Below are 24,465 nucleotides of genomic sequence, written 5' to 3' on the forward strand. Positions count from 1 at the left end.
CCCCACCACCTGCTCTAAGGTGACCAAGCAGGATCACTATGCTGAGGTTCAATCAAGTTCTTAGGGGATCTTACTCTCTAGCAGGGGTAGCAAATTAGTAGCCACTCAGTGCTCACTTTGAGAATTACTTATATCATTAAGTGCCATTCTTAGCAATGTTTGTCATGACCCACACAGTGAAAAGCCTTTGAGCAGTTAATAAAGCACAATAAATCTTTATGGTATTCTCTGCTTTCAGCCCAGATTCATTTGAAGTCAGTGATGATATCTCTTGTTCCATATCCTTTTCTGAATTCAGCTTGAATTTCTGGCAGCTGGCTTTTGAATAATCTTCAGCAAAATTTTACTTGTGGAGTTAATTATATGGTTTTAGGATTTCTGCAGCCATTGGATCACCACTCTTTGGAATAAGCACAAATATATGGATTTCTTCCAATCAGTTGGCCAGGTAGCTGTCTACCAAATTTCTGGAATAGATGAGTGAACACCTACAGTGCTTCATCAGTGTGCTCTAAGATTTCACTCTGTATACCCTCAGTTCCTGGAGCCTTGTTTTTTTTTTTTTTTTTTTTTTTTACCAAATCCTTCAGGGTAACTTGTACTTCTTCCTGTAATGCTGTCAGTTCTTAATCAGATGTTACTTTATAAGCTAAAATGGTTTCACATAGACTTTTTTTGGGGGGGTACAGTAATTATATTTTTTCTACCTTCTTTTCATGGAAGTCCTTCAATATTGCAAGTCAAGGCTTGAATTTTTCTTCAGTTCTTTCAGCTTGAGAAATACTGAGTGTGCTCTTCCCTTTTGGATCTCTAACTCTAGGTCTTCACAGGTTTCAAAATAATACTTGACTTCGTCTTCTTAAGCTTCCATTTGAAATTTTCTGTTCAGCTGTTTCACTTCATCATTTCTTCCATTCCCTTTAGCTTCTCTATGCTCCAAAGCAAGTTTCAGAGTCTCTTCTGAATTCTGTCTTTGCTTTCTTCCATCTTTTAAAAACACTTTTTGCTTTCTTCCTCTATGGTGTTCTTGATGTCATCCCACAACTCTTCTGGTTTTTGGTCATTAGTGTCTAATGCATAAAATGTGATCTTGAGATGGTGTCTAAATTCAGGTGAAATATTTTCAAGGTCATATTTTGTCTCTTTGGGATTTGCTTTAATTTTCTTCAGCATCACCATGAATGAGGAAATAGCATTCTGGACTGGCACTAGTCAGTGGGTCATAATTTAACGCCAAGAGTTCATTAACGTGTGTTGGAAGATAAGATGAATTTATAGCTGAATTAAAGGTATAGTTCAATTTTATCTTTAATATTATCTTTCATCTATACTGTTTCCATACTAAGAGCCTTGTTGACACTGCAGGATAAGCACTGGACTGCTAACTGCAATGTCTGTAGTTCAAACTCACCAGGCGCTCCATGGGAAAAAGATTAGGCTTTCTGCTCCCCTGAAGATTTATGGTCTCAGAAACCCTATAAAGGGTAGTTATGAGTCAAACTCCACTCAAGAGTGGTGAGTTTTTTAGTTGTATATTCCAAATTACTGTATATTAGTTCTACTAAATATAAATGCTATTCTTTAATCCATTCAGTAAATGTATTAAGTGCCAATTGTGTCATGTATTGAGTTAAATACTTGGAATATAAAATAAACTAGAATGTAGCCATTGTTTTCGAGTTGATTCTGACTCAGGGCAACCCCAAGTGTTAGAGCAGCACTGCTGCCTAAGGCTTTCTGGACTGCAGTCTTCCTGGAGGTATATCACCAGGTCTTTTTGCCTGCAAAGCTGCTCAATGTATTCAAACCAGTAGCCTATAGGTTAGCAGTTACATGCAAACTGTGCCAAACAGAACTAGAATAGAGACTGCATATACAGCAAAGGTTAATGATAATTCATTGTGGTGACAATTAATATAACAAAAAGAAACTGTTGATAGCAGGCCTGCATTCTTATTCCCTGCTCTACCTTATGCCATTGGGCACTCGATAGCCTTTTCTGAAGATGGCTATAAAGAGACACACTTGTCCTCCTCCCAGATTTCCTTTGAAAACTAAATAAAATGTTGAAAATGATGTGATAATTTTTAGAAATAAATTGGTGGTTTCTCATTGTATATGCTGGCACTGTAATAGACTTTACAGGTTTTGTGTCTTCCTCAAAAGATTTCTGACCCTGTCCTCCTGTCCTCTTGATACCAGCCCAATGGAAGAAAACAGTGTTTTGATTTGGCATTGTATACTGTTAACTTGGCCCATCAACATGACCTTGTATTATCAGCTCACACTCATTGAAGTGAAGGAATAATGAACTGAAACTCTTGAGCTGGAAATTTAAATTCAGTTCAGCTGTTGTGGCTGGTATAATGTTTTTAAAACTCAAATTCAAATACCTTTATATATTGCTGTTGTTAAGTGCCACTGGGTTGGGTCTGACTCATAGCAACCCTGTATAGAGTTTCCAAGGAGCAGATGGTAAGTTTGAACCACCAACCTTGTGGTTCAAGCTGACCCTGCAGTCCCATGCTTTATTCCACAGCACCACACTAGACCTGCATTTTCCAATTTACTATATACTGACTACTAAGGAGCCTTGATAGTGTAATGGTCTATGAGTTGGGCTGCTAACCCCAAGCCTAACTGCTACGCAGGAGAAAGATGCTCTGATTCCAAACAACCTCACAAACCCTTCACTATGCATAGGAACCACCTCAATGGTACACAACCAACAACCAACCATACTTGCTACCATTCCCTATTGAATGATGCCAAACTTTCTACTCATTTATCACACCTGTCTGGCCACTAAGAGTACTTGAGTTGGCTCTGGTGGACTCAGCATCTTCCTAACAGACTTAGCCAGGCAGATCTGGGAGCTTTTTGTTCTTCTAGTTTTCAGCTTACTATGGGTCTCTTTCCAGAGTCCTGGTGTGGCATGATAGGATAAGCACTGGACTGCTAGAAGCAAGGTCAGAAGTTCAAATCCATCGGTTGCTCCTTAGAAACCCTCTACAGGGTCACTCTGAGTCAGAACTGACTTGACAGCAGTTAACAACAACAGCAAAAAAATGGGTCTCATTTCACTCTAGAGTATTTCCTGTTACGTTTTTGTCAATGATTAGAGTTTAGTATTGCTGTGATTAAGGTTATAGTGTTTTGTACTCAAGCTTGAGTTTTAGTGGACTCAAGGGGGGGTAAAGACAGGTCAGAGCAGTTGTTATGGGAAGTCAGTTCATAGCAACCTAGTTAAAATGCATCTTTGTGTATATGTAAGAATCTTGAAATAATAATTCATTATTATCACCCTGGTCACTGGCACAAATGCCTAAAGTACTCAACATAGGAAGTAGAGGTATTTAGTTCAACATGGAAAGTTTCCCTTTTCTTGGTTTTGAAAGTATTTTCCTGGGCCAGGTATTCTCCAGAAACATTACTAGGTTAAGCAATAGTGCTTTGTTTTGTTTTTTTAACTCCAACATGATTTTCACTTTACTCTCTTCTTCAATACAGGTTGCTAACTTGGCCTGCTCCATATCCAACAACGAGGAAGGGGTGAAATTAGTCCGGATGGCAGCCACCCAAATTGACAGTCTCTGTCCCCAGGTAAGCCTCATTTCCTTTGTTTCCAAAGGCCATCAGTGACCCAGGTGTTCAGAACCATCTACACTCCAGTCCTGACATCATTTCTTTTTTTTGCATTGCCCATTTCCTCTTCCTGAAAACTGTTATCCATCATTCAAGCTCTTACCTTTCTCAAAAAGTATTTCTAATGACTCAAGTCTCTTCAGCATAACCATGGTAATTACCGTCTTTTTCCCTCATCTTGAATTTGTTGTATTTATTTTGAGTGGTTACTTAAATAATCTTTATCTATTTACTTTGCTTTAAGGACTAAATTATAAGCTTGCACATACAGCAAGCAAGAGCTATATTTCTGCCACATCTGTGCTAAGAACATGGGACTTGCCCAGTGAATACTTTTTGACAACTGAGGCTAATTCCCTCAGAAAAGCAATGTAAATAAAAATAATGGTTGTTGATAATTTATGTACTTTAGATTTCAACTTTTTTTTATTGTCTTTTCTGAACTCTGAGAACCCACTTATCTGTGGAAACTATGGGGTCCAGTAACTTCAACATGGTCTTTGATCTGCTTGTTCTTTTCTTTGAAGAGTGTGGTCATCATGTCCCTGGATTGTTTCTAACAAATAGGTCATCAATGCCGCTCTCACACTAGCGGCCCGGCCACAGAGCAAAGTGGCTCAGGATAACATGGATGTCTTCAAAGACCAGTGGGAGAAGCAGGTCCGAGTTCTGACTGAGGCAGTGGATGACATCACCTCCGTGGATGACTTCCTCTCTGTCTCAGGTAATCACCGCAAATAGGCACCTTACAAAGCAGCTGGAGGAAGATAACAAGAAGGGATAAAGAGTAGCTAACAAATGTCATAGGTCTGCAAATCATTTCTGCAAATGTGATTATAACACCTCTTGAAAATTCATTTTTGGTGTGTACATTCTTTCAAGACAGTGAATCATAGCATATGGGAAAAATATTTCTGATAAAGATGTCTGGAACCTGTTTATTTAAGGAGCTTTAGATTCACTGTTTTTGTTTCCTTTTCTGGCTTTTTTCAAAGCAGGATGGCCATTTGATGCTTCTGATTCACCCATTCATAAAAAGCGCTTGTTGTTGCAGTTGTTAAGTGCCACTGAATTGGTTTCATTTCATAGTGATACGGTGTAGGGTTTGGGAGGAGCAGCTGATAACTTTGAACTGCCTTGTGGTTCAAACCAACTTTGTGGTCCAGTCCTTATCGCACCAGGACTCCAGAAAGGGTTTGGGATACGTATAAAATAAAACAACGCTGACTTCAGATGGGTTTATGTTTGAAAATAGGCTGCCAGTTACTCCAATTTGGGTATGTTAAGTGGGTCATTTTTGCAATAATTTTGAAGTTACCCAGGTTTGTGAAAAGCCAGCTATAGAATGAACCCATTAGAAGCCACTTGGGAGCCATTGAGGCTCTGAGGATTTGTCTATGTGGTTGCATAAGGAATTGAGTGAAAGAGACTAGAACTCCCATCATTTAGAATTGTAACTTTCTTCTGTATAAACTGAGCCAGATTGGAGGAGGCAAGTGTATTTAAATAACCAGAGAGTTAATTTGGTCTCTAACAGGACTCATCAACACTGTTTCAAGATTGGGTCACTGACAAAAAGGCTGTTTTTCAAAACATTGAACCAAGCACATTTGGCTAATTCACTCTGAAGAGCAATTGATGGCGAGGACTGGGAGAGAAAATCACTGGAAACATCAGCTTCTTTTGCCAGCACTAGTCTCCAAAGCATTAGAATAACTAAGTCACCCTTGACATTCACATTGTTCAGATATTGATTCTACAAACAGGTGTGTTGAATGCATAGGGCATCCAACCAAGTCTATCAACAGTACTCCTGATCACAATCTGCTAGATGGCATTCTTGGAAGACAGGCCAATGAGAGAGGGATCATATCCCTGCTGGTAAGAACCAGAGAGAAAGGACATCTGAATGCAGCAGTGTGGATGTGATTTCTGGGGTTTGAAAGTTTTTCTTAGCCACAGTCTTTCCTTTTTATGAAGAAACAGTGAATTTCTACTAGGACTTGTGTTACATTTGTTTGAAAACAAGCTTAATCAGCTATGTAGATTTCATGGGTAACCAAAAAAGTCAAACTGCAACAACTAAAGGCAAGACAAGGCAGGTGGGAAAAATGAACTAACATACACCCTGTATCTGTACGTTTCCTGGCTCTCTGCTTTTAATACTCATCAGACTTCTATAAAACAGTTATCAATCTTCTAAGTCTTCCTTTGAGAACTTCTAAAGAGTGTAAGTAACTTGGGAGAGGTGGCATTAAAACTCAGATTATCCTCTTCCCAGTATGCATATCATTCTTAATAGGTCAAGGGAGAAGTCAAAGTTCCTTTGGTGCTTTCTGCTTTCATTTCAGCCCAAGTCCCTGGATCCCAGTATTTTCATTCCAATATCTAATTCCTTTCAGAAACCTGTGTACTTGTTTGCAATCACTTGTCAAAGCAACTAGTCATTTACATATGCCCATATCTAGAGATTGACTGATAATAACACAATATGATTGATACCCTGCCTGGAATTTTTGCTTTACCTATAGTGAGTCAAACTTCTGGTGTGGTGCTGTAGGATAAGCACTGGACTGTGAACCATGAGATTGGCAGCTCAAACCCATCATCTGCTCCTTAGAAACCTTATACAGGGTCACTGTGAGTCAGAATTGACTCAATGGCACTTAACATCAACAACATAGTTGAGTCATAAAGGCCTAAAGGACACTCAAAGGAATGTATCTGTAATAAGATGTTTGGATGGGAATGATGGGGGTTTTTGTGGTGGGCAATGGAAGTTGCTGCTGTTGTTGGTGCCATGGAATCAGAGTAGAACCGCTCCATAGGGTCTTCTGCAGCAGGTCACTGGACTAGTCTTCTGAGGTGCCAATGGTTTAGTTTGAACTGCTAATATTTGGCCCAGTAGTGGGGTATATAACTATCTGCACCACCCGGGGCCTCCTGGCACTAGAGAGGCAGCCACCAATACTAAACTCCTTTCTAGCAGCTAGTGCATTTTTTCCAGAATGTCTACAGGAACCCTCAAGAAGGAAAAGGATCCTTCCCCAGCTAGTGTCTCACTTAGTAATTCTGATAATCCCTGGAACTCTTCCTCTGTAACCAGAAATTCTACAAATAAATGAGGAGAAAGTCCCCACTAGCTGCCTTTTATAGTGAGGAATTATTTCAGAACTTAAAACTTTTGTAACTTATCCTTTTCTTTAAACACATATACAAAAATTTCTAAGGGCGGGGAATAGCAAGGTGAGGAGGTCTTATCTCAGACTTTTTCAATAGGGTAAAGCTGCTCTTAATTTTCTTCCCTCCAGGCCTGCCTCTTTGTCACCTCTCTCCCTGCCATTACTTTGTGCATTTCATTATTACCAGTAACAAGAAAAGGCTTTGGCTGCTGCTGATAACACTATGTAGTCCAACCCCAGTGGTACAAGTGCCGCGGCATGCCATGACAGGAAAATGAACAGGCGCTGTCAGGGAGCCAGCTTGGCAGTGCCTGCTGGAGCATGCCTTTGCAGCTGACAATCAGAGGCGGCAGGCACCTTTCCATAGTCTGGCTTGACAAATAATGACACGGCCCACTCTGTCCTGCTGGTAGACTGTGGACACAGCCTGAGAGTTGGGGGAAACTACTTCTCCATTTCTTCTCTGAACAGCAGCCAAAACATTTGCTTCAGTAAATTACAAGTTTGGCCCAGGAGACATTTTGGAATGACATTAATGACATTTTATATTAATTTCTTCTTGGGGGAAATATCTATTCTGATAGGAAAATCTATTTTAAAAACAAAAATGAAGACCTTTGTTTTTAAAGGACTCATGTTTTTTCATGCTACCTGAACTTAGGTGTCTGAGTGTTTAATACCTCTCTATGAAATGCAACAGGTTGAGGTGTAATGATGCTATTAATATTACAGGAACAAAACCAATTTTCAGATGTGGCCCAGGATCATAAAAAAGAGAAATGGCTATGTTAGAGCATTTAAACTTTTCCCACCAGGCAAAAATGATTTTTAATAATATTTTTAAATGTACAATTTGGCATTAACCACGTGGTAGTGTAATTCTTGGGTTTGACTCAAAAAATAAAGGAAAAAGCAGGAATTTGTGGTCTGAGAAAAGCTAGCAATTCAGCTTTTTAACATCCAAGATTTTCTTCTTGTTTTTGTCTTTTTTCTTTTCACTCCAGCATCTTGAGCCTTTTTTTTTTTTTTCCCTTTTTTAAAAGTCCGCACAGTAAACTTAAAAAAAAAAAAAAAAAAAAATTAAGATATAGCTTTGAAGTTGATAACGATTGTCTAGTCATTAGTGATTTTTATAACAAAATTGCGTCTTTTCTGAGATAGTAAGGTTGCAAAAATTCAAGGAAGTTTATCACAAAAGATGTTCCAGTCAAGTGTTTTATGTAATGTTCAAAGACCATACTTTGTATTAGGGTGTAACATCCAAATGACCTAAATGGTTTCTCCCAGAAATGGTGTCATCTCTGAAATACATGTGGTGGTGGTGATGTGCCATGGAGTTGGTTCTGACTCATAGCAACCTTGTATAGGGCTTCCGAAGCTGTAAGTCTTTACAGGGGCAGAGAGCCTCACCTTTTTCCTGAGAAACCACTGGTTGTTTCAAACTGCTGACCATGAGATTAGCAGCTCGATTCATAATTACTACGCTACCTGAGCTCCTTCTGAAATACATATACCTTTTTATTATTATTATTACTTTTACCTTGTGTTCTTTTAAAATTGAAACAACCATCTTCCATCTCCATACTGTATGGATTTTTTCTCTTAAAAACACCTCAGGCTAAAAAATGTGTAATTGATTGTTCCTTTTCAATGGACATATTTATTCTTGATATCTTGGATTGTCTGCTGCATTCAGGAAATGGTCAGGAAGGCAAATAAGAATCAAGTATGGATCTTGCCTTTAAATTTTTTACTGATCCTTCTGAAATATAGTAGACCCATGTGCTTTCCAAATTATGGGCCTCAGACCTCAGACCTCAGACCTGGAAGAAGTGGAGCAAGCCCTCCAGTTGCAAGGGAGGGAGAAGTGATCACAAACACTTCCTATATACACTAAATGTGACCATTTGATCATATGATACTATGCCTACATGAAGAGGTATAGTCCTTTTCAAAAGCATGGCTCTTACTTGGATTAATAAAATACAAATCTATTCGAAGGATTACTGAATCATAATGTTGTTGTTAAATGCCTTTGGGTAGGTTCTTACTCATAAAGACCCTTTAAAAACTCATAAAGACCCAAGAAACAGCTGGTGGATTTGAATGGACCATCCTGGGATTGCAGTCTAATTCTTATCCTACAGCACTATACCATGACTACAGCATTGTGTAGACTGTTTTATTGTTATTATTAAGTGCTGAAGGGAATTCCGACTCATAGAGACTCAGTACAGAGTTTCCGAGGAACAACTGGTAGGCTTGAACAGCACACCTTGTAGTTAGTAGTCCAGTGCTTATCCTACAGTGCCACACCAGCAGTCCAGTGTATACTACACATCAATATAACTACTTTTATGAAGGGATTATGATTCCTTTACCTTATAAAGGTTACTTCTTATGAAAGATTAGGAAACATTGGGTAAAATATTTTAACATTTCATTAAAAACTTAATTCAGAAAAATTAATCTATTAGTACATTTTATATTAATAAAATTAATCATTTATTCATATGAAATTAATAACCTGACTTACCATTTAAAAGTTTGCTAACAATTTGATGATTCAATTCAGTGGTTTTGATATAATGAATTTTCTTTCAGCCTAAGCGGGCCTCCTTTAAACTAGGCATAATTATATCTATAACAGTATTTTTAATACTTATTTAATTAAATTAGTTGCACATTCCCAGCTTGTATGGAAATAACTCTATTTTAAAGATATTAGGTCATAAGAAGACTTCTGAGAATTAAAAAAAAAAAAAAAATTAACTCCAGAGGGAATGGTTTCTAATATAATTGACAGATCTCTCACTGTTTTGCATTCAACTCCAAAAATTCCACCTTTAAACTATGCACAGGAAAGCAATAACTATGCCTATTCTTATGCTTCTATGCTATTCAAAGAAAATAGCAGCTGGGTGCCTGTTTTCCATTTGAAGCCCCTCTCAGAGACTCCCTCACAGGGGCCAGCGCACATTTTAATTGTCTAGAAGAATCCAGCAGGGCAGTAAAAGATGCTTATTAGAATCAAACTTTTGCATTTAAAATCTTGTACCAAATTTCCATGGAGTGAACTTTTTCCTCAGATGTTCTTTTGTTTTGTTTTGTTTTCTCAGATGTTCTTTTAGATGGGTTTGCGTTATATACTCTAAGATCTCATAGGACAGTACTTTCCAAAAGTCCTTTAATCCATAACTCTTAAATCTGTATTTTTGTAACTGTTGGGGTTTTGTTTTGTATTGCACTGAAGAAAATACTGGCATTCAGAAAGTAGTGCTTATTTGTGAATTGTAAAAATTAAATATTGAGATTTAAATTGAATATTAAGATTTTATTTATTTTCACATATGTTTAAAGAGCTCCTGTAGCATAGCGGCTAGGAGTTGAGCTGATAACCTCAAGATTGTTGTTCATAGTGACCCTGCACAGGGTTTTGGAGGCTGTAAATCTTTATGCGAGCAGAACACCTCATCTTTCTCCCACAGAACTGCTGATAATTTTGAACTGCTAGCCTGGTAATTTCAAACTGCTGACCTTGAGGTTGGCAGCCTGACTCCTAAACACTAAGCTACCAGCGCTCCTTAACCTTAAGGTTAGCAGTTAGAAACTACTAGCTGTTCTGTGGGAGAAAGATGAGGCCTCAGAAACCCTATGCAGGGTCGCCATAAGTCAGAACTAACTCCATGGCACACCACTACCAATTTGTGTTTGAAATTAAAGAACTAAGAGTTGGATAAAATATAAGGGTTTCAGTGAAAAAAATATATTGTGTAAGGTCAAGACAAATATTCCTTTCTAAAAATTACTTCATACTGTATAACTTTCTACTCAATGTCCTATAAAATAAAAAAATTCTATCCGAATTTTTGGTTTAATGAAAGTAAAAAATCCATAATGTAGACTGAGATTCTTTAGTTCTTCTTCTGTCTCTCTTTCGTTAAACCCCAACTAAAGTTGATTTGAATTCAACTCATAGTAACTCCATGTGTGTCAGAGTAAAACTGTACACCAAAGATTTTCAATAGCTGACTTTTTGGGGAAAAAAATTATAGTTATAGATAACTAGGCCTATACTTCCCAAAATTCTATTCTGGATACATTCAAACTTCCAACCTTTTGGATAACAACCAAGAGCACTAACTGCACAATGCAGGGACTCCATCTTTCCTTCTGAAGCAACTTTGAAATCAGAGCTAGTCTTAGAAACTTTCTAAACAGGCAGTAATCTATTTTAATCCTTTATTAATTATTCATCAAAATTTGCAGTTACTAACAGGTTAACAGATCACGTAGGACTCATTTCAAACTTGTTCCACTTATGTACTTATGTTTGTGTATGTGAGCATATTTTTAGCTTAAGGTCCTTCTTTCAATAGAAAAACTTTTTGAACAATTCCATAGAATTCTATTGCTGAAGAATGTTCAAGGCACATAATCATAGATCTCACATCAGACACGGAAAATACAAAATTGTACACTTGTTAAACTGTCAGAAACTAGATCTTGTGTTTTCTCTTTTCTAATTAGGAAAGAAATCTCTACCCTTCAGGGCTGGTTTTCACTTTGGGCAATACCTTAAGAGGGAAACTGTCCTCAAAATGGATTTTATTTTAATTGTAAATTAATTCCATTTTCTCATTTACATATTCCTTGCCCTTGACAGAACTTTAAAAAACTGACTGGTTGATCCTCTTTCTATAGTTTCCATTAATAGTTTCCTTAATAAAAACATGACCAAGCAAACATGTATCCTAAGCTTTGAGTCTGATCATCTTTGAAAGTATTTCTACCTGGTCAGATTAACTTCATTATTGACTGCCACAATTTCCCTTTAAAAACCCTTTCATGTGATATATCTTAAACTTTCAAACAAAGGAAAGAATACTTTTTTTTTGTCTGTGGTCTTCAAGGTGTGGTTCCCAAATCAGTAATATTAGTATTGGTGTGAACTTGGTAGAAATGCAAATTCCTTCCCCCTTCCCCCTACCCAAACCTACTGTATCAGAAATTCTAAGAGTCATACCCAGCAGTCTGTGTGATTCTTCAAGCTCTCTGGGGGATCCTCAGGTTTGAGAACCACAACCCAACCATAATGATAAATTAACCTTTAAATACCGTTATAATATAATTATGCCAATGCATTTATTGAGATGTGCAAATTGAGGCCACATGATAATTGATGACTCTAAGATTGTTTTTTTAAGTATTTGAGTGATGTAAATGCTTATAAATATGTATTTGTCTTCTTCACAGAGAATCACATCTTGGAGGATGTGAACAAGTGTGTGATAGCTCTCCAAGAGGGGGATGTGGACACCCTGGACCGGACAGCAGGGGCCATTAGGGGTCGAGCAGCCCGAGTCATCCATATCATCAATGCTGAAATGGAGAACTATGAAGCTGGTGTTTACACTGAGAAAGTGCTGGAAGCGACAAAATTGCTCTCAGAGACAGGTAAGCATGGATACTCGATCTGAACAAAATGTTAATGCAATGATGAATTTTCATATATGAATAATTGGTTTTATTGATCTCTCTAGGTCTTTATGTTTCTAAATGATTCATGATCATGAAAGAGGTGGAATACTGAGTATTCTCGCTTTAGTTTGAATGTGAATAACTTTTGGAGAATATTTTTGTTTTGCTCCCATATATTACCTTCCAAGTTGCATGCAGTGAATTCTGATTCTCAGGGTAGAACTGTGTTCTGACTTGTTCTCTTGCTGTCTTTCATTTCTCATCCTTAGCATAATTATACATTTGAATATCTGATTCTAAATAGACAATAGAAGTCCATTTCAGCTCACTGATATCAGTCTTTATGCATTCCTTTTCATTTTTGATGATTTCCAGTTTTCCTAGATCCATACTTCATATAGTCCATGTTCCGACTATTAATATATGTTGGCAGCTGTTCATCTCAGTTTGAGTCATACCCTATTAGTAAATGAAGGTCCCAAAAGCTTTGCTCTATTCATGTCATCAAGTTCGACTCTACTTTGAAGAGACATCTCTTTCCCTGTTGTATTTTGACTGTCTTATAACCTGAACGGCTCATCTTCCAGCCATATATCAGACAGTGTCCCACTGCCAATTACTCCATTGGCCAAGTTTTTTCAGAAGTAGATTGCCAGGTCCCCCTTCCCAGAGTCCTTCGGTCTAAAAACTCTACTGAAACCGGTCTCCAATGGATAATCCTGATAGTATTTGAAAGACCAGTGGCATAACTACCAGCCTCACAGAAACTCACATATCACAATATGCATGCATAGGAAGGGGCTGTTGAAAAGAATTCAATTTTTAATATCTGCCCTGCTCCTCTGTTCTTAAGTGATGTCAAGTTGGTTCTGACTCATAGTAACCCTGTGTAGGGTTTTTGAGGAGTGGCTGTTGGGTTTGCACCACTGACCTGGTGGTTAGCAGCCCACTGCTTGTCCTTCAGTGCTACACTAGGAGCCTGTACTACACCTCTGATGGTGGTGGTGGTGTGCCATGGAGTCGGTTCCGACTCATAGTGACCTGTTGTTGTTAAGTGCCATCGAGTCAGTTCCTACCCATGGTGACCTTGTATAGGATTTCTAAGGAATGGCTGGTGAGCTTGAACCCCCGACCTTGTGGTACAGACTGACTTTGCAGTCCGGCACATAAGCCCACAGCTCCACCTCAGGACTCCATAGCGTCCTAGTAGAGCCTTATATGTCCTTCTACAGGGGTTCATTGCTGCTCATTGCTGGAGTAAGATACAGGTATGTATGGGAACCTATGATAGCTCTCAGGTACATTGGGGTGGAAAACTTTTTACTTCCACTGAGTTAGCCCAACAACCTTCAAGTGGGAACACTTGAAGACTGATCTGTTTTCAGTATTTTCTTTTTTGTGTGTAGTTGTTCTGGCTTTAGCCCCTTTCTTGTTTCTCTGTGTATATGACATAAAATGAGAATAACAGAAAGTTCAGGGAGAACGAGGGAAGACAAAGATATTGAGGGAATTTAGATCTATGTTATGTGGAGTTATAATATGGTAATGAATGCAGTGATTTGTTGTTCAGAAGAATCCTCGCACATTTATGAGTGCTTCTTCAGGTCTGCACATGGACTTTGGACCCACTAGGCATTTTAAAAATTGATACGCCTCTGAAAGGTCAGCTATAACAATGTTGCAAATTCTACATGATTCTACTTGTTAGTGGAAGTATATATCTTTGTGCATGTAAAGAGTATTTACAAAGAATTATGTAGGTATTTGTTAGCCTGGATAACAAAGAAAAACAACAGATAACATAGACTTTGATCACTCTCTTTGAAATGTAAGCAGAAAGGGAGATAGTGTATAGTATACCTGAGGATTGTTGTTTTTCTGGAGATTCTCACACACTTTGAAATAAAAATGATAATAATATATGAAATATACCCACATTTTAATTAGTTGAAATTCACCACAGCTTTCTTCCAAATAGGCTTGCCCTTGGCATTCAGGAGATCAACAGAAAGCAAGGCATACAATATTCCTTTCCTTACTTGGATGACATAGAATTAGGCATGCAAATCTGCAATTCAAGGACTATGTTTTCTTTTTTTTTTTTACCCTTAAGGGGACCCTGTCACATTTCTGTGGCTCTCAGTTCCTGGCCCATTCCCTCTATTCAGCTGCAAAATCTCAGCTTCACATGGTATATCTGACAAACAGCCCTCCCTTGAGTAGAGACACTGACTGCAAATTATTAAAGAAGGGTGAAGGGCAAGTCTGGGAAAAAGAGATGGCTGAGACAGGATTCCCAGTCAGCTCATGCATGCTCTTCACTGGTTGGAATGATAATTATGGCAGATGAACGATGCAGAACACTTTTTTGAATTTCCATGTGATTTGTACCCCAAATGAATTCAGGCATTGTTCAAGAGACACTTTTGAATCCTTTCATATTGTATCTTGGGCTGTTTAAATGAACAGAAGCAATGGTGCCTATTGCATCAAAATCTACTTAAAGACAAGAACAGTGTCTTGATTGGAATTATTTTAAAATAATTTTCACGAGAGGCTTGAAATGTAAATAATTTTCTGGTTTACTTTTTTATGTTTTTTTTTTTTTTTACTGGATGAAAAAAAAAAAATCTGTGAAACAGAACAATCTATCAGATTGTTGTTAATCAAGATTTCATTCTTATTTGTTCATTGTCAGAGCTTGTCACCCCAGCTTGTCTGGGGAGCTAACCAAAGGCACTTGATTTGTCCTCATGCCATAGGCAATTCCTAATTGAATGGAGAAGATGAGTGAGACATTTTAGATTCTCTCCATATTGCAGGATGTATTGAAGATAACTAAGAATGAAACCACGTAGAACACACTGAAATATCCAGTTTATACAAAACTATGCGAGCAAATACTGCCTATTTTGTAACCAGTTATTTTTCTATTGTTCTTAAATCAGACCAATATTATTTCTGTATGAGTCACAGAGAAGTTCCCAAAGGAAAGATAGCAAAAACATTGACTATTTACTGACTGATTGTCACATAGAATAATTGAGGAATCTCCTTGCATGATTAGACACATGAAGTTTGAGGAAAACCATAGGATCAACTTTATAATTATAGCGATGTGCAGAGTTTTCTTGGTTTCACATATTAGCTAAAATGAATTATTTCTCAGTAACTGGCTGTGCAAAGGGTCATGTGTCTTCCAAAAAAAACCTGTTAGCCATATCACTCAAGTCTAAATTTCTACCTTTGAGCTAACGTTTTGCTTCTGATAAAGATGCACTTAAAACCATAATGAATTGGTTGCTTTTCATTATGAGCTTATCACATTTTGTCCTGAAAGTGCATTTTATTTTGAGGGAGAACAAGCATTGTGGGCGGAGATGTACCTAGAGAAAGGAAGAGGAAAAGAACAGGAGTTTAGGACATGGAAGACAAAAATGGACAAAATGTCTTTTCTTTCTTTCTTTGCTATTACCATAATCTTCATGTTTTACAAAGTTCTAAACTAAATTGTTATATTAAAGATCCTGAGGCAGAATTTCTTAATCTTTGCACTATTGGCAATTTGTTCTGTAATTGTTTCTTGGTCCAGAGTGGGGAGGTGGGTGGGTAGGGCATAATTATCCCCCATATTATAGAATGTTTAGGAGCATTCCTGACTCCCTATGCACTAGATACTGGAAGCACTCCATCCCTGAGCCCCAAGCTGTAACAGCCAAAAACATCTCTTGTTGTTAAGTGCCATCAAGTAGTTTCTAATTCATAGTGACCCTTTATAAGATTTCCTAGTCTGTAAATTGTTACAGGAGTAGAAAGCCTCATCTTTCTCCACAGAGCATGTGGCTGGATCTGAACTACTCACCTTGTGATTAGCAGCCCAGTTGGTAATCCACTATATTACCAGGGCTCCTTCTGCTTTACTGTTGTTGTTGTTGTTTTACGTATAGGCGAGTCAGTTCCAAATCATAGTGACCCATAGGGTTTCTGAGGAGCAACTAATGGTCTGAATTGCTCATCTTGTGGTTCGCAGTCCAGTGCTGATCCTACAGCACCACATCAAGAGTCTTCACTTTCCTATGTTATTAAATGCTCTTCAGTTGGTTCTCATGCATAGCAATCTGTATAGGGTTTCTGAAGAGTGGCTGGTGAGCTTGAACCGCCAACCTTGCGGTTCAAACCACCTCTGCAGTAGACTGTTTATCCTACAGCGCCTGTGAAATTGAGGGATATATAAAGAGTGAAAAAGCCAGTTGTGGTTTGATTTTCCATGAATCATGTTACTTCCTTGCTAAAGAGAGTACTTAAGAATGCTTTTTATTTTGATACCAAGAGTGACTTCAAGTTAAAAAAAAAAAATGATTTTGAATAGTGTGGTGAAATTCCAGGGCAGCATTATAGAAAAACAATACGTATTTTAAGTTTTTGTGTGAAATTAATCGAGACTGATAAAAAACATAATGAGTTGAACTTACAGCAGATCCATTAAATATTTACATGGCAACTTTGATGGCTTTTCAATAAAACCTGAATTATAACAAATTGCCAACAGCTTGGTAGTAAGTTCATGCTTGACCAGACAGACTCAGCTTCAGAGATCTCATTTACCAAGTTGGGTTGCTACAGGAGGCTGAGAGGGAGAAAGTACTTTAAATGATATCATATTTAGATATACATAGGGTGGCTCATTTTTCACTGAACAGATTATATTGAAATGTCATTCTTGTAAATTTGATAGCTGTTGCAAGCTTATGGCAATGGGAATGTGATACGATTGAAAGAATTTTAGATTCTGCAAGCAACTTCTTCAGAGGGAGCAATAGATGAGAAAAAAAAATGAAGAACTAGAAAAAAAATATTTTCAAGGAGGTTTCTGTTACTTCTTTTATTGTGCATTTCATGTGTGGGGAGTGGGATTCCATTATTCTGGAGCACACATGAGCCAAACAGATGGTATAATTCTTACTTACATGCTTCTGCAAACTGAAGTTTTACAAGAACAAGAGGAGTCTTTTACATGATTTGGTATATTTTCCTTAGAAAATGTAAGAGGATCAGCAAATATAAAGAATCAAAATTAGAAAGAATATTGAGGCGGATGATTGAAGCAGTACAATGTAGAACAAATTTATTTGTTTATTGTTGTTTTAGTACCATTGAGTGGGTTCCAACTCATAGTGAACCTGGATAGGGCTTCTGACGAGTCGTTGGTGTATTTGAACCACCGATCTTGCAGTATAGTCCAGTACTTATTCTACAGCAGTACACTAAGGACTCCAAATTTATCTTAGGAATCAGAATAACCTCATTTCCTTAATTGCTACCTATTAAAGTATAGCCTTAACTTAATTAATGCCTCTGGACCTTTGCTTTCACACTGATTTCCTAAGGTTTTATCATCCAAGGTTGATTCATATTATTTATCTTGGAATATATACATCGTCATTCTCTGGCTTCTGGTTAACTGCACTCAACATGGGCAATTACTGCCCAGGATTCCACTGTACAAACCCTGTTTCATCCAGACAGGTGTCTTCATTATTCTTTATTCCCCAAGCACACTCACCCATGTACTCCAACTCTTCCCTGTGATGTTCTCTGCTTTCTTCTCCTCCTAGACTTCTGTTTATTGAGCTCAACTTTTAAGATAGAACTCAAGTTTCAGCTGGAGACAACAGGGGACTTTAGCAGCCTTTTGACATATAGTACATGTGATAATTATGTCCAAGACATGATTGTCAGCTTCTAGAAGGCAGGAGCTTTATTTACACAGCCATGCCTACATTGGTGCTACTACATAATTAGCATTTAATATATTTACATTTATTAAATGCATTAAAAAGGTAAGGTATGGCCCTCCCCACCACTACCTCCCTGTAGAAATATGATCACTGGGAGTCCTCATGCTCACTGCTCAAGATTCCAAGAAAAATACATTTCTTTTTTCTCGCAGTTTCTACATGTTAGTAGGAAATAATCTGATGAGTAATATTGTGTGGGGTATGATTTCTGCTATCAATGAGACTGAGTTTTGTGGTTGGGTGACCTGCCTTTCCTAGCTGCTGGATAAAGTGGTGGAAATAGGTATTCTCTCTGTTAGAAGAAGGTGATGAGGATCATTTACAGGCCAGACAAAAGTATTAGGTATCACAGACAGAAAGAACAATCACAATTGTAGTCATTTCTCCATGACTGACCTTAAAATTAGATTATGAAAGCAATGAATTTCAAATAGAAACTGTAATGACCAAGATTATTCAGCATAGACATTCTTCTGTGTTTTAAATATATTTTATTAAAATCCTTATAATCTGTAAAGCTATTTTCCTTCTCTTTTAAAGGTCAAAATGATGAGGTTATGGAGGAAAGGTCTTACTAGTTAGTAGGCGTGGTACTCATGGAAGTGGAAACTCAGAAGCATGGGAGATATTAAGAATACCTCATTCATCTAACGGCCCTGTAATATGCAGTGAATGTCATTGTTGTTATCCTACAGCTGTTGACTCAATTCCTGACTCATAGTGACACTGTATAAGGTTTCCAAGGAGCAGCTGGTGAATTTGAACTGCTGGCTTTGAGGTTCAAACCAGCCTTGTGTTCTAGTGGTTATCCTACAGCACTACACCTGGGCTCCATGCAATGTATTTTTTATCTGAATGCCTTTTCTACATGACTGGAACTTAATCTGGCCACTGTAAGGCTATAACTGATAAAATTTTGATATTTCTGTAGATTTATTGTACCTTAAACGTCAACATAAGAGGGGCGGGACTAGATGGTGGCTAAGGTGGAGGTGCAGTGAGGTTCACCATCAGCAATACCATAGAATATCAGACAAAGCAGATTTAGGGCCGAACTCCAAAAACTGAGAACCACATAGATAGGAATATTTGAAAGGTTTGAAGGCTTATGGCTAGTGGAACTTGTAGCAAGAGTAAGAAATCACGTACTTTTGAATCTGCTGGGCTCAGCCCAGAACCAGCAACGTGGGCAAGACCAAACAGCAAGGCCAAGCGGGGCAGCAGTCACACCACAGAAAAATGCCCCGGGAACCTCGGAGCAAAGGTGGACAATGCACTTTGTCAGTTTTGCTTCTGCTTTTCTTTCTTTTTTTTGGTATCTGTTCATTGGCCCCACACTGTTTGTGCACTGGTGACTAGAGGGGTGCCTGAGTGAGTGGAGACCCCCAACCCACACCACTGGGGGTTTTTCTGCCACACATGCGCACAGATACTCTTGGCCCAAGAGCCAGCACTGAACTGATTTTTTTTTTTTTTTTTTTAAATACAGAAAAGCCAGAACAAGGGATGTGGAGAGGGAAAGAGAGTTAAAATATGCCGAAAATTAAATTAAATCCTAAGGTACAGCATAACAACCAACAGTGGCATCTTGAAATCTCTCAAGCAGCTTTGAAGGCAAGAAGCTAAAAGAGGACATTAAAGTCATACTCATATTGTTATTGTTGTTGTTGGGTGCCATCAAGTCACCTCCAGCCCAAAGTGACCCTGTATAGTGTTTCTGAGGAACAGCTGATGAGCTTGAACTGCTGACCTTGCAATTCAAACCGCTTTGCAGTTTGGCACATTGACCAACATCCCTTTTCTAGGATTATACACTGCAGTATCCAATCAATTTTGTTTTGTTTTGTTTTGGTTTTTGTTTGTTATTTTTTACTGTTTTTGTTTGGCTGTTTTATGCTCCCCCTTCTACCCTTGGGGCACTCTTTCTTTTCCTATATTACCCAAGAAGAGATAGCAACTGCTGCTATATAGTCAAGCTACAATAACACTCTATAAAACACCAAAATCCAGGCAAGAACCAATACCAATTGCCATATATCAGGGAGACAGACAATATCTGTGAAAGTTATTCTGAGTTAAGCAATAAGAAGACTGAAAAGGGAAGCCCGCATCCTGATCATATCTACCTGGAAACAATCAGAAAGCATAAAAAATAACAAGTAAGTGTTAAAGCCAAAGATAAACACTAAACATGTCCAAGAAGCAAATGCAGATGAGCATATCAGCACATGTCCAGAAACAAGATAAAATGTCTGAGACAGTTCACCTAAAGGTAGACCTGGACTCCTTTCTGGAAGGAGGGCAGGCCTTGGAAATGCCTGAGAAAGAATTCAGGAAAATGATTATAAAATGTTTCAAAACACTTTGCAATGGAGCTGAGAAAAATAAGGAAGAAGTCAGGAAAGTGCTAAAGGAACAATCAATTAAGATAGATACAGCATTCGAAACAATTCAAAACCTACAGAAAGAGGTCCAAAAGATTAATAATAGGATATCAGAAATAGACAATACAATGAAATGGCAAAGGAGTAGAATAGGCGAGATGGAAGGAAGAACCAGTGAGCTGGAAGACAAATCTCTCAATACCACTAAGGTACAAGAGCAAACAGAAAAAAGAATAAAAAAATCTAAAGAAGGTCAAAGATTCATGTTGGACAACATGAAGAGGAATATCTTAAAAATTCTCAGCATTCCAGAACAAGAAGAATCACACGTCCACAGAGGAAATAGTTGAAGAACTGCTGGAAGGAAATTTCTCTAACACCCTGAAAAGTGAAAAGATAAACATTCAGAAAGCTCAACGAACGCCAGGAAGGATAGACCCCAAAAGAAAATCACCAAGACATATAATAATCAAGCTCTCCAAAATCAAAGATAAGAAGACACTCTTGAAAGTAGCTAGGGAAAAGAGAAGTGTTACATACAAAGGCAAGCAAATCAGATTAAGCTCAGATCTCTCATCAGAAACTACACAAGCAAGAAGGCAATGGGGAGACATATATAAAACCCTGAAAGAAGAAAACTACCAAACAAGAATCCTTTATCCAGCAAAGGTATCAGTCAAATATGACAGTGTAACCAAAACATTCCAGGATAAATAGAAGCTAAGGGATTTTGCCTGAACTACAAAACATCCTAAAGGAAGTTCTGTGGACTAAGAAACAATAAGAACAGACAACAACTAGAGATTGACATATGTGGCAGCACCTCCCAGAACTAAATAGACACCAGGAAGAGTTGAGAACAGAACAAAACTACAAAAACAAACTCAGAGAATCTGGGAGGTCAGTCTATGATCAAAAAATTACAATGTAAAAGACAGTAAACACATAGGAACAGAGATCCAGATGATGAGAAGGTCAGGTGTTACAGGATAAAACAGACTGCTCTAAATTGATGGAAAAGTTAATGGACTATAAGGTAACCTCAGAGAATATTAACACTTCAGAACATACCAAGAAAATGAAAATCCAATAAGAACATGGAAACATTAAAACTAAGAGGAAACTCACAAGAAAGAATGCAAAAATCATGAACTCAGCAAAGTAAAACACACAGAACAAAGAAAGCAGCAACACCACAAAAAAACAAACATAATGGCAGCAATTAATCTATACCTATGATAATTATACTGAATGTAAATGGATTAAATGCACCGGTTGAGAGATGGAGGGTGGAAGAATGGATAAGAAAACAAGATCCTTCTATATGCTGTCTGCAAGAGACACATCTCACACACAGAGACAAAAACAGATTAAAATTCAAAGGATGGAAAAAAATATACCAAGCTAACTGCAATAAAAAAAAAAAAAAACAGGAGTAGCAGTACTAATCTGTGATAAAATAAACTTTAAGGCAAAAACCAGCATAATAGATAAGGGTGGACATTATCTCATGATTAAAGGGACAATTGAACAAGGTGACGTAACCATATTTAATATCAATGCTCCTAATGAAAGTGTACCAAAATTTATAAAGTAAACTAATAGATTTGAAGAAAGAAATAGACGAATCTACAATATTAGTGGGTGATTTTAACACACCACTTTCAAAAATAGATAGAACAACCAGAAAGAAACTTGACAATGACACAGAAGAACTAAATAACACAATCAGCCAATTGTACCTCATAGATGTGTACAGAGCACTCAACCCAACAACTGTACAATACACATTCTTTTCTCGTATACATGGAACATTCTCCTGAATAAACCATGACTTAGGCCACAAAACAAATCTCCTTAAATTTACAAATACCAAAATACTACAAAGCATCTTCTCAGACCACTATGCTATCAAATTAGAAATCAACAAAAGGAAGACCAAGGAATTAAAGTCAAAAACATGGAAACTGAATAACACCCTGCTGAAAAGCAACTGCATCATAGAAGAAATTAAACATGAATTCACAAAGTTCCTAGAAACAAATGAGAATGAAAACACAACATCCCAAAATCTTTGGGACATGGTTAAAGCAGTGCAGAGAGGACAATTTGTTGCAATAAATGCACACATCCAAAAAGAAGAAAGAACCAAAATTCATACATTAACATAACATCTACAACAATTAGAAACAGACCAACAGAGGGAACCTACAGTCACCAATGGAAAGGAAATAATAAAGATTACAGCAGATATAATTGAGATAGAAAACAGAAAACTATAGAAAGAACCAACAGGACAAGAAGCTGGTTCTTTGAAAGGAATAACAGAATTGACAGACCATTGGCAAACCTAACAGAAGAAAAGAGGGAGAAGACACAAATAACAGGCATTAGAAACCACATGGGTGATGTCACAATGGAACTAAAGGAAATCAAAAGGATAATAACAGAATACTATGAAGAGTTGTACTCCAACAAATTTGAAAACTTAGAAGAGATGGATACATTTTTAGAAAAACACGAACTACCTAAACTTACACGCAGTGAAGTAGAAACCTGAACAGACCCATAACAAAAGAAGAAATTGATCAGGTCATCAAAAAACTCCCAACCAAAAGAAGTCCAGGCCCAGATGGCTTCACTGGTGAATTCTACCAAACATTCAAGGAAGAGCTGCCACCAATTCTACTCACATTATTCCAGAACATAGAGGAGGATGGAAAACTTCCTAATACATTTTGTAAAGTAAGCATAAGCCTCATACCAAACCAAGGAAGATGTCACTAAGAAAGAAAATTATAGACCAATATTCCTCAAGAACATAGATGGAAAAATTCTCAACAAAATCCTAGCCAACAGAATCCAACAGCACATCAAAAATATAATACATTATGATCAAGTAGGATTCATATCAGGGATGCAAGGAAGGTTCACCATTAGAAAAATGATCAATGTAATCCACCATATAAATAAGACAAAAGAAAAGAACAACATGATCATATCTACTGATGCAGAAAAGGCATTTGACAAACTCCAACATCCATTCCTGATAAAAACACCCAACAAAGTAGGAAATGAATGGAAATTCCTCAACATAATCAAGAGCATATATACAAAACCAACAGCTTACATCACTCTCAATGAAGAGAAACTGAAAGCCTTCCCTCTGCGAATGCGAACTAGACAAGGATGCCCTTTGTTACCATTCCTATTCAATATTGTGCTGGAAGTCTTAGCAAGAGCTATATGGCAAGGCAGGGAAATTAAAGGCATCCAAATTGGCAAAGATTAAGTAAAACGTTCCCTATTTGCAGATGATATGATCCTATACGTAGAAAACCCCAAAGACTCAGTAAAAAAGCTACTAGACCTCATTGGAAGAATTAGCAAAGTGGCAGGATATACGATCAACATACAAAAATCAGTTGGATTCCTCTATACCAAAAATGACAGCATTGAAAAGGACATTAGGAAAGCAATACCATTCACAATAGCCACCCAAAGGATTAAATATCTAGGAATAAATGTAATCTGAGAAACAAAGGATTTATACAAAGAAAACAACAAAACATTACTACAAGAAACCAAAAAAGACCTATAAAAATGGAAGAAGGTACCATATTCCTGGATAGGAAGACTTAACATTGTGAAAATGTCAATACTGCCCAAAGCAATTTGCACATATAATGCAATCCCAGTCCAAATTACAATGACATTCTTCAAAGAGATGGAAAAAAACAATTACAAACTTTAAATGGAAAGGAAAGAGACCCAGGATAAACAAAACACTGCTTAAGAAGAAGAAGATTGGAAGCCTCTCACTCCCTGACTTCAAAATTTATTACATGACTACAATGGTCAAAACTGCTTAGTACTGGTACAATGAATGATGCACTGATCAATAGAACAGAATCGAGAATCCAGAAATTAACCATCCACATGCAGCCAACTGATTTTCAACAAAGTACCTAAATA

The 24,465-nt window shown here is 37.5% G+C and overlaps 1 protein-coding gene across 5 annotated transcripts in view; it reads left to right on the forward strand.

Annotated features, from left to right (window-relative positions):
- Positions 1-24,465, forward strand: part of CTNNA2 (catenin (cadherin-associated protein), alpha 2) — a 1,482,995-nt gene that overhangs the window by 1,314,821 nt on the left and 143,709 nt on the right. For all 5 annotated transcript variants that reach the window (XM_006866584.1, XM_006866581.1, XM_006866582.1 and 2 more), the window contains 3 exons: positions 3,511-3,603; positions 4,213-4,369; positions 12,084-12,284. In XM_006866584.1, the coding sequence (XP_006866646.1) occupies positions 3,511-3,603; positions 4,213-4,369; positions 12,084-12,284 (451 nt within the window). The remainder of the gene's footprint in view (positions 1-3,510; positions 3,604-4,212; positions 4,370-12,083; positions 12,285-24,465) is intronic.

The sequence above is a fragment of the Chrysochloris asiatica genome, unplaced genomic scaffold (genome assembly GCF_000296735.1).
Source record: "Chrysochloris asiatica unplaced genomic scaffold, ChrAsi1.0 scaffold00093, whole genome shotgun sequence".
In the NCBI taxonomy this organism is placed as follows: Eukaryota; Metazoa; Chordata; class Mammalia; order Afrosoricida; family Chrysochloridae; genus Chrysochloris; species Chrysochloris asiatica.